The 16,005-nt window shown below is 39.7% G+C and overlaps 1 protein-coding gene across 4 annotated transcripts in view; it reads right to left on the bottom strand.

Moving 5' to 3' along the window:
- vti1a (vesicle transport through interaction with t-SNAREs 1A) overlaps nucleotides 1-16,005 on the bottom strand; it is a 284,729-nt gene that overhangs the window by 265,706 nt on the left and 3,018 nt on the right. For all 4 annotated transcript variants that reach the window (XM_062055539.1, XM_062055537.1, XM_062055540.1 and 1 more), the window contains exons 2-3: nucleotides 10,282-10,340; nucleotides 9,682-9,792 (exon numbers count right to left, since the gene is read on the bottom strand). In XM_062055539.1, the coding sequence (XP_061911523.1) occupies nucleotides 9,682-9,792; nucleotides 10,282-10,340 (170 nt within the window). The remainder of the gene's footprint in view (nucleotides 1-9,681; nucleotides 9,793-10,281; nucleotides 10,341-16,005) is intronic.

The following is a 16,005-nucleotide window of genomic DNA, read 5'->3' as shown; positions in this document are numbered from 1 at the left end:
GCATCATGGGTCTTACTGAAGCGGAATAGCATATTTACATTGGGTTGAATGCAAGACCTAAAGTGGTGTTTTTTTCTGAAACAAGTTCCAAAAATGTTGCGAACGTGCGGCATAAATAACTGCCACAACGGTTGTCATGATCGCTTCTGAAAAAAAAACAAGATTTGGTGAGATTTGTCTCGTTTCCAGTGCAGACGCAAAGCCAAGGAAGTTAGTGAGCTAACCTGGATAGTAGCCCTGGGCGTTTTTGCACAAGAAAATTTGATTTACGAATTTTTCCCCTACTTTTTAAACAAACCAAATGGCAGAGATAATTCAAAAGAAGTTTTGCTTTCATTTGATCAAAAACTAGTATTTTGAAATTACAGTACATACACTGCATCTTACTCTTAGCAAAATTCTAATTTGTATAATGTTATTTTTAGACCAGATTCAAATTGTACTTTTTTCAAACAACTAAATGAATAGCTTCCTCTGGGAGGCAATACCTCTGTTTGAATAAAATACAGTAAACAAAAATGTAGCATTGTACATCGCATGCAAATAAATAATAATATCCAACATTGAGATGAATTAAGTGCAAACTTAAAACTTCTGTCTTCACAAAAATACTTATGTAAATAAAAATGTAGCAGTGCACATTGCATGCAAATAAACTCCAGTAAATCAATGAAGATAGCAATAATCATTCAATCGTAACACAAATCAATCAGATCAATAAAGTGCAAACTTAAAACTTCTGTTTTAAATAAAATACAACTGTAATGTAGTATTGTAAATAAATAATCAAGTAAAACATTGAGATGTTACATTATATAGTTTAGTAAGTGGATAAACGCAGGCTTTTCCCTGAAGTATCCTGGGATCCTTGTTAGTGTGTACTGATGTTAAAGACAATGTATGACATTTAAATGACATTTAACATGAAATGTTAAATGACATTGCACATGTAATATATCACTATAATGATGATTAAATGCGTTACAATTCCACGAGTTTTGCAGCAGCACAAGCGAGTATGAGCCGTCCGGTTTGGATACAGAGAGCGACCGCTTTAGGGATCGCTCTGTGCAGTGTTCTCCTTTTCTCCTCATTCATGGTACCTTCTGTAAATGATCTGCTCCGTAAGCTGCTTTGTAGGTGGAGTTTGTTGTTGTGGCGGTCTTGGTCGCCTTGTAAACAGTAGCATTTCCCACATTTGGCTTGATGCTGTTCAGATGCATGAATAAGTTTGTTGTGCTGCTGCCTTATTTTGAAGAAACTTTGCAACGTCCAGTCATTTGTTCCATGCCTGTTGCCGCAAATCAAACTGGCTGAGCCAATCAGTTGACACGATACTGAACAGCGCACTCTGATTGGTTTGGTCTCATCTAGAGGGCAATATTATAGGATAGGTATGGGCGATATGGCCTAAAATGTACAATACATTTATTTAATTTTCGCAACATATTGCAGCATCCTGCGATATCACATTAGATTACTTATTGTCAATAGATGATCATAGCACCTTTTCTAAAGGGGCTAAAAAGGCTCCTAATTTAGCTGCGGACATATACAGTAACAAATTGTGTCATTTCCAGTTGTATTATTTTCTCAAAACTATTATTAATCTACTTCCTAATTCACTGTTATTATCTGATTACCTTTTTTTAACATGTTTCTATCTACACTTCTGTTCAAATGTAATAAACACTTACTCTTCTGTTGTTTGGATACTTTACATTAGTTTTCGGCGATACTACAATTATTGCCCAAAAAGCCCGCCTGTGTCCAGTGACTTATTTCCTGAGTTTGTAAACAATAACAAAAATGACAAAATATTGTTTGATAGTAAAAACATATCTATCTAACCACTATCTAACACAACCTGATACTATATGAATAAAATAATAAATTATATATTTATATATAGTGCTTTTTCACAATTGTCTCAAAGTGCTTTACATAGGGAAACCCATACATTCAAGCTTGGTGGTGGTAAGCTACATTCATACCAGTCTGGGTGGCAATGGGAGCAATAACTGTCTTGTCCAAGGACAAGACTAGGATGGCGGATGCTGGAATCGAAACAGGAACCTTCAGGTATCTGGACGGCCGCTCTATCCACTCCTCCCTACAATATTATTTGGTATCGTTTCTGTCGATAATTTTATTGTTCCACCCAGGTAGCGGTTAGCATTGATTAATTGATTGATTGAAACTTTTATTAGTAGATTGCACAGTTCAGTACATATTCCGTACAATTGACCACTAAATGGTAACACCCGAATAAGTTTTTCAACTTGTTTAAGTCGGGGTCTACGTAATCAATTCATGGTAAGCATGACTTATTGTATCCTTCTACGGTGTGTAGTGAAGCATGTTTAGCAATTTCTTGTCCTCCAGGGATTATGATACTTGTAAGAAACAGTTTATTTGCTGCCATGGCAGGTGAGGATTGTTGACCTAAAAGCAGCTTTGCACTGTGGAGGGACTTGAACTGTTAGTACGCTAGCTAAGGTCGCTACATTGCGTTGAGGACATGTTTGTTCGCTTGTCGTTGCCAAATTTGTGGGACACAGCTAGAATGTGTCATCAACATGCATTATCACTAGGGATGGGTACCGAAAACACTCCAACGTAAGTAAAGTAAGCCTCCACTTTTCCAAATATTTGCTAGCTTGAGGCTTATATACATTGGCTTTGCTATTGACCTTCTACTGATTATTATTAACAATTTTGCATGGCGATTTCAACACTTCCAACTTTGGCTAACTAAGATGCACGTTACTATTAAACAGAGGTGGGACCAAGTCATTGCTTTGCAAGTCACAAGTAAGTCTCAAGTCTTTGCCCTCAAGTCTCGAGTCAAGTCCCGAGTCAAGACAGGCAAGTCCCGAGTCAAGTCCAAAGTCAAGACTGGAAAGTCTCAAGTCAAGTCACAAGTCCTGCATTTTGAGTTTCGAGTCCTTTCAAGTCCTTTTAACCACAGACTAATATTTTTGCACAGATTGTGTATGCTTTTAAACCGCTGTATTCATTTATTAAAACAAGTGCATTTGAAATAGCAGGAAAAAAAATAGTACTGACATTGCAATTCATAATAGCACTATTAACCAGTCATTTTAATAGTTTAAACAATTTAAAACATTTAACTCATTCCTTTACAGAATAAACACATTTGCAAAAACAAGTGCAACTGTACTTATTTGTACAAAAGTGTTAACATTGTATTTCCATGGCATATTGCATTGTAACTAGTTCCACAGGAGTTTCTATTCTGTTCTTACCTTATCTCATTGATCTCATTTCATACTGTACGTGTGTTGATGTGTGCGTACACATGAAAAACATAACAAATACATGAACATAACAATGAACAGAGTTGTACTTTTTAGATGTCAGGGCCCTATGCAATATGTACACATATTCTTAATATAGTATACATTTTAACTGACCTTTATTTGACTATGTTTGTCTTTTTGTAGGTGGCTAAAATACACGGTGCTGCTGACCGCCGTCTAACGTTATGTTACTGTGTGTGATACATTGACTAACGTAACGTTAAGTATAGGTACCTCATGCAACCCTGCTTAAAAAAATCACTTGATAAAAAGTATGAATAAGGTAGCAAACTGCAGTGGACGCAACAGATTGATGTGTTTGAAATGATGTTATAACCATAGACATCTTATAAGTAGACGCAGTATTGGTTGCTGTGACGCGAGCATATTGCATCTTGAAGTGGTGATGAGGAGCCGGCGAGCAGCCTAAACTGACAGTTGACAGGTAGAAAACAAAGATGCCGGGCTGGTGTTCAGCGTTTTCCTGCTCAAATGAGCGGACTGTTGAAAATAGGAATCGGGGGATTACTTTTCACAAGTAAGATTTAACATTAATGTACTATTGGTTGTATTTTATGAAAATAACATTACCACAGAGTTGAGAAGTAGCAAAGATCTTCAATATTTGTATGTGAAAATCACAAATAAATCTTCTGGGGGAGGATGACCCCCCTACAGGGGTTTGGTTTACAAACTTTCAGACCCACCTAAAACAAAATTCACCAGCCGCCACTGATTATGATGCATTCTCATTTTAGGCAAAATATAAGACAATACTTTCTTAACAGTATAATTGTAACCAGGAATAAGTCTTCAAGTAACAATATTCAAATACTAACATTGTTGGGTAAGACAGCATTTGGTTTTATTCTGAATCCAGTGAAACAGATTGGTGGTTTTAGCTGATATAAAGACTTTCAGGGGTTTATATATGTTTAAGTATTTGGCAGACGCTTTTATCCAAAGCGACATACATAAAAAATACATATATAACAATCACTGTAAACATGATCATTTAAGGGAAGAATGTAATACAAAATATCAATACAAAGTGTCAAGACAGAATAAACTCTCTGCTGCTGCAGCAACAGAGATACGGTCTATAAGATATATAGATATCCAATGTATTCATACATTGTTTATGTAGGATATACGCATGTATATATAACGTAATTATATTGTTTCTTCAACTTAAAAAATAGCTGACCTTTTTTTCCCCCCTTCTCTGGGCTTATATTCCCGGTTTTGATCTCGGACGTCTGGTCACTTATAGCATATAAGAATATTATATTACTGTTAAGCAAACTATGAATAATAAAACATGTGTCCGTTATCATAGCTACACGTATGACAAAAAAGCGTGTGGAAATGAGTGGTATTCAGTGAGGTAAAATGAATTAAATGCGCTGACAGTTCATTGCTCCCGCCAAATGAATTGTACTGAGTGGAGCGGATCACCACTCCAAGATGGCGGCCCCGCGTCTCGTCTGCGCCAGTAAGCAGTAGCGCTCGATGCTGCGTCTACTTATAAGATGTCTATGGTTATGACGTTAGCAGTGAGTTTACAGCCTCACTGATTTACAGCAAATAAAAGTCACGTTACTTAGCCAATAAAAGTTATCTTACATTCAAAACTTACCCTTCTTTGTGCAACTTCAAATGTCGAACGAAGTTGGAAGTTGTTGCGTCTCCGTCTGTAATATTCGAACTGCGTGATTTGCATAGGCAATTCCTTTTTTTGTTGACCAAGTCGTAGTTTTTATACCCGAACGAAACCAACTTTGGTATAAATCTCTCTCACTGGCGCGTTGTTTGACAACTCTTGTTCATTGGTTGTCCTGCAATTTGATTGGCTGAATGCTGTGTGATGAAAACAATGTAGATCTAATTTGATTGGCTGTTGTACTGAGAGCACACACGCTGACACGCAGCACACACGCTGATAGACAGACATGTACAAAATGAAAGCTACGGAGCGCTCCCAAATAACTTTTTAAGCTTTAGGTTTTGGGGAAAGTAGCAAGTCATGTCAAGTCAAAAGGCTCAAGTCCAAGTGAAGTCACAAGTCATTGATGTTAAAGTCTAAGTCGAGTTGCAAGTCTCTTTACATTTTGTCAAGTCGAGTCTAAAGTCATCAAATTCATGACTCGAGTCTGACTCGAGTCCAAGTCATGTGACTCGAGTCCACACCTCTGCTATTAAACATCCATCCATTTTCTACCGCTTGTCCCTCTCGGGGTCGCGGGGTGGCTGGAGCCTATCTCAGCGACATTCAGGAAAAGGCGGGGTACACCCTGGACAAGTCGCCACCTCATCGCAAGGCCAACACAGATAGACAACATTCACACTTGGGAGAATGTTTTTGTTTTTGGAGGTGGGAGGAAGCCAGAGTACCCGGAGGGAACCCACGCAGTCACGGAGAGAACATGCAAACTCCACACAGAAAGACCCCGGCCCGCCGATCGAACCCAGGACCTTCTTATTGTGAGGCACACACACTAACCCCTGTTCCACCGTGCTGCCCTACAATCAAACACCTGATGCATAGTAAGTACAAAACTTACAGTATTACCACTTTTTAGGGCGCAGCAAAAAACTATACACTACTGCCCTAACGTCTTGGGTCTTACTGTAGTTGCACCTTGCAGATGATAATAAAACAAGATATACCAACTGGACAGCAGTTGTCATAATCAGCTCATTTGTAGATGTTGCACTGTATTTTTTGGACTATAAGGCGCACTTAAAATCTTACATTTTCTCGAAACTCGGCAGTGCACTTTATAAACCGGTGCGCCTAATGTACGGAATAATTTTGGTTGTGCTTACCGACCTCGAAGCTATTTTATTTGGTACATGGTGAAATGATAAGTGTGACCAGTAGATGGCAGTCATACAAGAGATATGTGTGGACTGCTATATGATGGCAGTCACACATAAGAGATACATGTAGACTGCAATATGACTCAAGTAGGGCTGCAACTAACGATTAATTTGATAATCGATTAATCTGTTGATTATTACTTCGATTAATCGATTAATAATCGGATAAAAGAGACAAACTACATTTCTATCCTTTCCAGTATTTTATTGGAAAAAAAACAGCATACTGGCACCATACTTATTTTGATTATTGTTTCTCAGCTGTTTGTACATGTTGCAGTTTATAAATAAAGGTTGTTTTTTTTAAAAAAGCCTCTGCGCATGCGCATATCATAGATCCAACGAATCGATGACTAAATTAATCGGCAACTATTTTTATAATCGATTTTAATCGATTTAATCGATTAGTTGTTGCAGCCCTAGACTCAAGCAAACCACATCAAAATCTTACATGTGCCATTGAAAATATAGAATATTACACACGGCTAGGGATGATACTCGAAACCGGTTTTCCCGGTTGTTCGATAAGAAAAGAACCGAGTCCTCGGACTCGAATCCCTTTTTGAGAACCGGTACCCGTTATCGAGACCACTATAGTAAAGAAAAAGAGTTGGTTCTTTATTCGAATCCCTCGGAACGAATCCCGTCCCGACCAGAATGCCCCTTGAGACATCACAAGAATTTACGTCACGTAGCTCAGTCATTAGGCGCAGATAGGGAAAGCAGGAAAAACAATGGAATAATAAAGTTCAAAACAAAAATGAATAACTTTACTGAGAGATTTGAGCAGGGTACAAACACATGACGAACACTTTTACGACCAACCGGAAACATAGCAACCAGGCTAGCAACGCACCTCCTTTACGGCAGCTGTCACAACATTCTTAAAGCAACCGCAGCACATACATATATGACATCTCCCTTTTTTAACTTTTGTTTTTCTTTCCTTGTAAACAAAACAAAATCACACTGTATATGTGTTGTCTGTCTAATTATAAATAATGCAGACGAGGCGTGTTGGCTGAGTTCTTGACGTTTACTTTCACGGGTGACGACATGCAACAACACTTTTCGGGGCTACCGCGCATGCTCGTCACTCCCGTTGCATGCTGGGTAGTGTAGGTGTTATATTCCCTAGCTCATAACATCACATCTTTCCCCCTATAAAGAAAGATTTTAACTCAATAAAGTGTATTTCTTTTTTTAGCTTTAACTTTTCATTTTTTAGCATTGTAACCACATTTGCAAACAACTTTTCTCTTCATAGAATTTTCTTTCAATAAAGAAATAAAGTGCAAAAATGTCAAAGCATCATAACAAACAGTTATGTCAAATAGCAGCAGAAGTGCACTTTTTGTAGAGCTGTATTATTTTCAGTTTTGTGCCCAAGGGACTGATTTTATTTAACACTATATTATTATTTATACACATATAGTGATCACAGAGACAGGTTATTTTTGTGTTACTGTATATATTTGTTTTTCTGAAAAATCCCACTTAATATACTTTGGGTAACAACAGTCAATATTTATTTTTTTATTTTACTTTTTAGGGGGGTAACAGTCAATATTTATGTATTTATTAGATTTTATTTTTTTCTTATATAATTAAAGTGAGCTTTTGTTAGTTATATTATTTTATTTTGTTATAATATTGTGTGTTTTTTTCCATATACAACAACCTATCTGGACTCGATAAGAGAATCGATAAGGAATCGGTTCGATAAGAGGATTCGATAATAAGCTCGAACTCGATAATTTCTTATCAAACATCATCCCTACACACGGCGCTCAAAAATCAAAGTGTTTTAGTACGACTTTGGTAAGCTATGAAGCCGCACCGCTTGATGGATTGTACTGTGCTTCAACAAAAGAGTATTATTATGGTGTGTGTATAAGGTAAGACATTAAATGGCATTTTGTTTCGCAATATTATGCAAAACCAACTTTCCTTACCTTCTGGTACCTGCTGATCTGTATTTGGGATCTGCATAAGTCCTGAAAATTAGCGCGCGTCCACTTTTGTAGTCCGTGCCGACACTGTAGTCAATAAGCTTCTTCTTTTTCTCTATCTTCTTGTTATGGGACGTTCATCCTCCGCTGTTGCCATTTCTAATATAAAGTAGTGTAAAGTTCTTACTTATATCTGTCAGTAAACTCGCCATGAAAGTGCTAAAACATACTGGTGTAGTGAGTTTATATTATTCACCCAAGGAACTTTAGTTATTACAGCGTTCCGGTCGGACGGTTTTTCACGGGACACATTTTCGGTGTTGTTATTGCACAAGTGAGCCACGGGTGAGAAGATGCTGCTCCGTTATTGATTTAAGTAAAGTCTGAATGTCATTAAAACAGTTAGCTCCATCTTTTGACACTTCTTCCACTCCCGTCCTTGCACGCTACACCGCTACAACAAAGATGACGGACAAAAAGAGGCTGCCGAAGGTGAGCCACGTAAATAAGACCGCCCTCAAAACGGCGCATCCTGAAGCGACTGTCAGAAAGCGGCTTGAAGATGGTCTGTAAAACATAATTTATGCAACATTTTGACCAGGTGCCGGGAATTGGTACCGTATCAGTTCAAAAGTGAACACTACATATCCCTAATTATCATGATATAACAATAGTGTTAAAAGTTCTATCATCAGCGAAATGTATATAATTTTGTATATTGTCTATATTGCGCAAGCCTACTGTAGTATTTTGTCCTGGGCATGACGTTAAAGTGCATCCGGCAGTGGAGGCTCCTCTAAGGGGTCTTGGGGCACTAGGAGGTTAACCCCTTTGCTACTGTTACCCCAGGTGGCCCTTGGCAAAGGCCTAGTACCTGACTGGCCCCTAGCCAGGGATACGGTGAAGACTTCAACGGCGGAGCAGGCGGAAGATGGTAGATGTAAGAACCACCACAATGGCTGCGATGGCGGAAGAAGGCACCCCCACATCCATGTGGGTCCAGTTATGGGGGAATAACAACCCAAGACCTCAACGGTGGAACAGGCGGAGGATGATTGCTAACCCTATGGAGCGTCACAACGGCTGGGATGGCGGATGAAGACTGCAGCAGAAAAGGGTCCCCAGTCGTCTTGGACTCCATGCCACTGGACCCTGACCCTGACTGTCTGTGCACCAGTCTCCCCATGTTAAACAAAGTCACTCCATAAAGGGATACCCCCCTACCAGGAGGATCGTCATACTCGCTTCGAGTGACCGCCGATGATGACTGTAGTATTATAATTTTTTAGTTGATTTAGCCATTCTTTTGCTGTAAAATGCTTATTTTAGGCCACTAATGTTGTAAAATGTGCTTTGAAAAAAAAAAAAAATGTAAATAGAACATCTGCGATTTGGTGAAGCTACAATATTTGAAGCGCGATGTAGCGAGTGACTACCAAAAAAGTGGTCGCACTGTACTGTATGTATGTCATGGCGGGGAGGGATGTGTTTTGCGACTCTCACGTGAAAATGGGAGTACTTACGAAGTCCTTCTCCAGCTTGTCCACCTCTTGCTTGTAGCTCTTCAGTCGGCTGTTGTACATGGCTCGGCTCTGGACGGGGATCTCTCGTACCTCCAAGTCCATCTGCTCCAGCTGGAAGACACGTCGGAACAGTCATGGAACCGCTCAAAGTAGCGCGGCGCTAATCACGCGTGTTTCGATGAATAGAAACGCTGTTCAGACATGATGAAGGCTTGCTCTCGTCGGAGCCTACACCTAAATCAAATGTGGAGACGCACGAGTGGGCCCGCTCATGTCGCCCAGAATGAGGTAGGAGTAGGCTAAGACGGGCGTTTCCGCAGTTGTGTTTGGCAAACACAAACTAATCACGGCGACATAACGAGACAAGTGCGACGACAATTTGTCTCTGTCAGGCGACTTTGCTGGTTTCTAAACAGCGACATGAAGACTCCAGGTAATGGCTTGAAATGTGTCACGGGGGGTGTCACTTAAAAAGCGCAGTAATCATGCAAAGCGGGAGCCTCGTCAAGCGTCGGCACATCACATCACGCTGGAGGAAGTAGCGTGTCCCGCCAATTCATTATTTAGGAAGAGGCAGGAAATTAGTGATCAAAGACTTACCAACTCTCTGACTTCTTCAAGCTGTTTGTCGACATTTAGAACCAGCTGTGTCTTCTCCTCTGAAAGGTAAAAAAAAAAAACACAACACAGTCACATATTGATCAGGAGACAAGACAAACAGCACTTCATGACAACAGCCCCCGCAAAAGGGGGCGGCGGGGAGAAAGAGTGGAGGAGGAGGAGGAGGAAAAAACACAACAAGGGGACACATTTGAAGATATATTTACACATTCTCTCCGCGCGGCGAGCCGACATTTGTGACGCCTCTTGGTTTATTGGCATCTGGGAGGCCTTTGTTGGCTCCCGCCGAGGAGCGGGCGAGACAGCTCAAAAGGGAAGAGGTGTCGGCTTTGCTCACTTTGCCACAAGTCAGAAAGCTGCGCACCTCCTCACCCATCTTCGTCTATGCAGCGCCCCGTTGTAACACTTAAAGACTTGATGTGCGCGCGTTTTGTCCACCGCAGCATGGAAAAAACAATGCTTAATGTTGATACGTAGCCATGACAACCTGCTAACATTTACTTTCAAGGCCTCAACGCTCAATAATCAACCTACTCAGTGGCCTAGTGGTTAGAGTGTCCGCCCTGAGATCGGTAGGTTGTGAGTTGAAACCAAAGACTATACAAAACGGGACCCATTGCCTCCCTGCTTGGCACTCAGCATCAAGGGTTGGAATCGCCAAAAATGATTCCCGGGCGCTGCCACTGCTGCTGCTCACTGCTCCCCTCCCCTCCCAAGGGGTGATCAAGGGTGATGGGTCAAATGTAGAGAATAATTTCGCCACACTTTGTGTGTGTGTGACAATCATTGGTACTTTTTAACTTTAATATGTTACGGGTAGAGATGTCCGATAATGACTTTTTTGCCGATATCCGATATTGTCCAACTCTTAATTACCGATACATATACAGTCGTGGAATTAACACATTATTATGCCTAATTTTGTTGTGATACCCCGCTGGATGCATTAAACAATGTAACAAGGTTTTCCAAAATAAATCAACTCAAGTTATGGAAAAAAATGCCAACATGGCACCGCCATATTTATTATTGAAGTCACAAAGTGCATTATTTTTTTTAACATGCCTCAAAACAGCAGCTTGGAATTTGGGACATGCTCTCCCTGAGAGAGCATGAGGAGGTTGAGGTGAGCGGTGTTGGGGGGGCGGGGTTGAGGTGGGGTGGGGGGGGTAGAGGGTAGAGGGTACCGGGGTGTGTATAATGTAGCGTCCCGGAAGAGTTAGTGCTGCAAGGTGTTCTGGGTATTTGTTCTGTTGTGTTTATGTTGTGTTACGGTGCGGATGTTCTCCCGAAATGTGTTTGTCATTCTTGTTTGGTGTGGGTTCACAGTGTGGCGCATATTTGTAACATTGTTAAAGTTGTATACGGCCATCCTCAGTGTGACCTGTATGGCTGTTGACCAAGTATGATTTGCATTCACTTGTGTGTGTGAGAAAAGCCGTAGATATTATGTGACTGAGCCGGCACGCAAAGGCAGTGCCTTCAAAGTTTATTGGCGCTCTGTACTTCTCCCTATGTCCGTGTACACAACGGCGTTTTAAAAAGTCATAAATTTTACTTTTTGAAACCGATACTGATAATTTTGAAACAGATGCCGATATTTTCTGATATTATATTTTAAAGCATTTATCGGCCGATAATATCGGCAGTCCGATATTATCGGACATCTCTAGTTACGGGTCATTATGTTACGTTAGAAGCTATATGCCAAGGCACTGGTTCTCAAACTTTTTTCACCAATTTCCACCTCAGTAAATACTTGGCTCTCCAAGTACCACCGTAATGACCAACATTAACATACAGTAGCGTAGTAGGAGTAAATATTCATTAAAAACAAGGCAGAGGTTTGATTTAATACTTATATTTAATATGTTGGCCACGGTAATATTACGCACAGTTTGAACAGTAACACTATCTTTGAATATTTGATTAAGTGATTGTTCGGCGTACCACTAGATGGAGCCCACATATCATACCATATTTTGAGAATCACTGTGCTATTGTATGATATGGTGAAAAAAATTAGGGATGTGCCAATCGATCGGCCGATTTACGTGAAAAAGTGTGTGATTGCCATTGCCTTTTAAAGGGGAACTACACTTTTTTTTCGTTCACAATCATTGTGAGAGACAGGACGTAAATAAAAGTCCGCTTGCAGCGGAGCCAATGGGAGATCCTCTATTTGGGCCATAAAACCCCAAAAATAACCATTCAAAAAGCGCCAACAATACTCCATTTACATTTAGTGACTTGAATATGAACCAAGTATTAGTGATATTGTTACTATAAGCGCTAACGCAGACAAACTATTTACAGCGGCGATGTGATCACAAGCCTGAGAACAAATTTCGACATGATCGACTGGCGAGGTGTTTCCTCGCTTCCTTGCTCCCTCCAAGTTTATTGTAGATCATAACTTATGCATCTCACCTGGGCAGGAAGAAGTCTGAGTAGATATTCTGACAAGTTGGTACACTTTGACAGCCATTTATGACCCGGAAATGGCGAGAACGACACGAAAAGACGCTTGTTTCCCCCCCACCCTGCCCCGTTTCTTCGTAAGAATTGAGTCGTTCTTCATCTAAATGGTAATATATGAACATCCAAGCAGTCTGCATCCTAATGACAGCAGACATTGTACAGGGACAAGCGGACAAAATAGATGGATGGTGATAATGCATGTTGATGACATATTCTAGCAGTCAACGGCAAATTTGAAAGCAACAAGCGAACTGTAGCATGTTTTCTCGCGGCTAAGGTCAGCAATCTTCGCCTCCATGGCAGCAAATAAACTATGGTGGAATCGAGGAATCGCTAAACATGCTACACTACACACTATAGGACGACAAGCTCACCATAAACTACAGCTCTTGAATGTAAACAAAGGTGAGCGAACCAATACAAATATTGACAGTAACGATACCAAGTACGTACATAAGTATTTACAGACTTTGATCACTACTTTGTTGAGGCACCTTCGGCAGAAATTACAGCCTCAAGTCTTTTTGAATACCATGCCACAAGCTTGGCACACCTATCTTTGGGCAGTCTCACCCTTTCTATTATGCAGCACCTCTCAAGCCACATCAGATTGGATGGGAAGCATCGGTGCGCCACCATTTTCAGATCTCCCCAGGATTCAAATCCGGGCCACTTAAGGACATTCACAGAGTTGTAAAAGCCATTCCTTTGATATCTTGGCTTGTTCTGAAGAGCGGTTGTCCTGCTGAAAGATGAACCGTCACCTAAGTCCGAGTTTAAGGGCGTTCTGGAGCAGGTTTTCATCCAGGATGTCTCTGTATATTGCTGCTTTCATCTTTCCCTCTATCCTGAGTCGTCTCTCAACATTGCGTCTTGCTAAAACATCTTCCTGCTGGAAAATATTAAGTGAATTGGCTTTTGGAACAGGACCCTCTGCTGGATTCAGATGTGCAGCACTTTCTACCGTGCAGATAGCGCCATGCAGATAGCACCATGCAGATAGCACAATGCAGATAGCACAATACAGATAGAGACATCAAACCGTTTTCTGTTCCAAGTTTAAAAAAACTAATTCCAGGTTCCGGATATTCCTGCCTTTTCTCCAATTCTATATTTCCTATAACAAAAATCCACTCTAAACTTGTAAAGCTCCACTTTTACTAAGTCAAACCATTCCAACAACAAAACATTCTGCTCGTTCAGACTAAGAATTGTCCATTCTCCCCCAAAACATTCCCCATTTTTAACGGTAATTCTGTGTTTGTGTACTGCATATCAGCTCAGCTTCAGCTCTTTAAGGGGAATTGCACTTTTCTGGAGATTTTGCCTATAATTCACAACCTTTATGAGAGAAAATATTTATTTTATGCATTCCAACTAGTAAATAAACGTAAATAAAAGTCAGTTTACAATGGAGTGAATGAATGGGTGCCATGCAGAGACGACACTACACTAATACTCGGGTGGGCTTTAGCCATGTCAGAAATCTGTTTAGCACCAGTTCAGCCCCCCAGCTTTTTAAGGCCCAATTATGTAAAAACAACTTTTCTTACCTGATGGTACATACTTTTGTGTATTTGGGTTCTGCATAAGAACCAACAATTTCAAATTAAACCATGGAGGCATTGCAGAGATATTTGTAAAACAATCTTGCCTTCCTTCATACTTTCTCCAAACTAGCCGTTTGGAATTTGGCCCTGTTGTGACATCCAACTGGCGCCATCTTTTTTGCTTCCCAATCACAGTGCAAATCTGGACTATATTTGCCGCGCCCATCTTTCTGTGGCCAATCACGCAACTGGTGCGCCTTTCCAAAGACCTATCAAAAGTCCAGCTCCAGCTTTTGGATGCCCAATCACAGCGTGAATACAAAATGTGTATCCTTCAGTTCGCTATTCCCACAGTGATCCCTTGAAAATTAAAAAGTAAAAACTTTTGTGCTGATCAATTTTGCCTTATTTGGCAATGACTTATTTGTAAGTATTTCTCCATAATTTCTCCATAATCATCCAATAAACATTGTTATTTTGCCCTCAATTTGACTGCAGTACTGTCATCCAAGCACCACAAAAGCCACAAGGCTATGGATGACAGTGTGGCTTTCTTTCTCTGCTGGCGTCTGCACCAAGGCTACAAAAAAGGTACAATTAGTTAAAAGGGTATATTGAAAGCCTATTACAGGATTTTAATCCATTTTCACAAAAAAACAATAAATGAACTAGCAACAAGTATAGCCTACATATTACAGTACATTTATTTGTGTTGTACAAAAATACATCCAAAGTAATTTAACAAGTTGTTATGTTTATGTCACAGAATAGTGAGTGTGACATCTGGTGTAAATACTTGTCATATTTTAAATGTATTCATTAGCAGGCCCATGAGCACTGTCTATTGCTGTATTTGTAACTTTTGCATGTGAAACATTTTTTCCATTGTTGCTGGTGTTAGGCTTAATTATTTTGTTGACTATTCTTTGACCAAATAAGTGATTATTACATTTTAGCAGAAGTGTAGATAGAACATGTTAAAAGAGAAAGTAAGCAGATATGAACAAGTAGATTAATAATTCATTTTCTACCACTTGTCCTTAATAATTTTGACAAAATAATAGAATGATAAATGACACAATACGTTACTACATATGTCAGCAGACTAAATTAGGAGGCTTTGTTTGCTTACTTACTACTAAAAGACAAGTTGTCTTGTATGTTCATGTTCACTATTTTATTTAAGGACAAACTTGCAATAATATACATATTTTTGATGTACCGTAAGATTTTTTGTTAAAATGAAGCCAAAATTTTAAATTTTTTGTGGTCTTTATGTAGAAAAGTACCGAAAAGTACAAAAATAAATTTTTGGTAACGATACCAAAGTATTGGTATCGGGACAACACTACAGTAGATATATTTTTTGGCACATTGCTTGTTAGAGACATCCATCCATCCATTTTATACCGCTTGTCCCTTTAATTATGCTAAATTAGAGTCTCCCCCTACCGGCTGTAATATAGAATGCCGTTTAAATGCGCCATAGGTTAAGTCTGAGGAAATATACACCAATACGGATACATTTTTAATAAACCAAATATACTTAAGTAGCAATCTAGAGAATAACAGACTTTTTAAACACAGAGTAAAAAAAAACAGATTACGGGTGGCAAAATGCATTGAGAGGTTCAAGGATTGAAGGAACTTTCTTCATCATAATGAGCCGCAT

Source organism: Entelurus aequoreus, linkage group LG08 (genome assembly GCF_033978785.1).
Source record: "Entelurus aequoreus isolate RoL-2023_Sb linkage group LG08, RoL_Eaeq_v1.1, whole genome shotgun sequence".
In the NCBI taxonomy this organism is placed as follows: domain Eukaryota; kingdom Metazoa; phylum Chordata; class Actinopteri; order Syngnathiformes; family Syngnathidae; genus Entelurus; species Entelurus aequoreus.
Note: the sequence above shows the minus strand (reverse complement) of the source record. Positions and strands in the feature narration are given on the sequence as shown.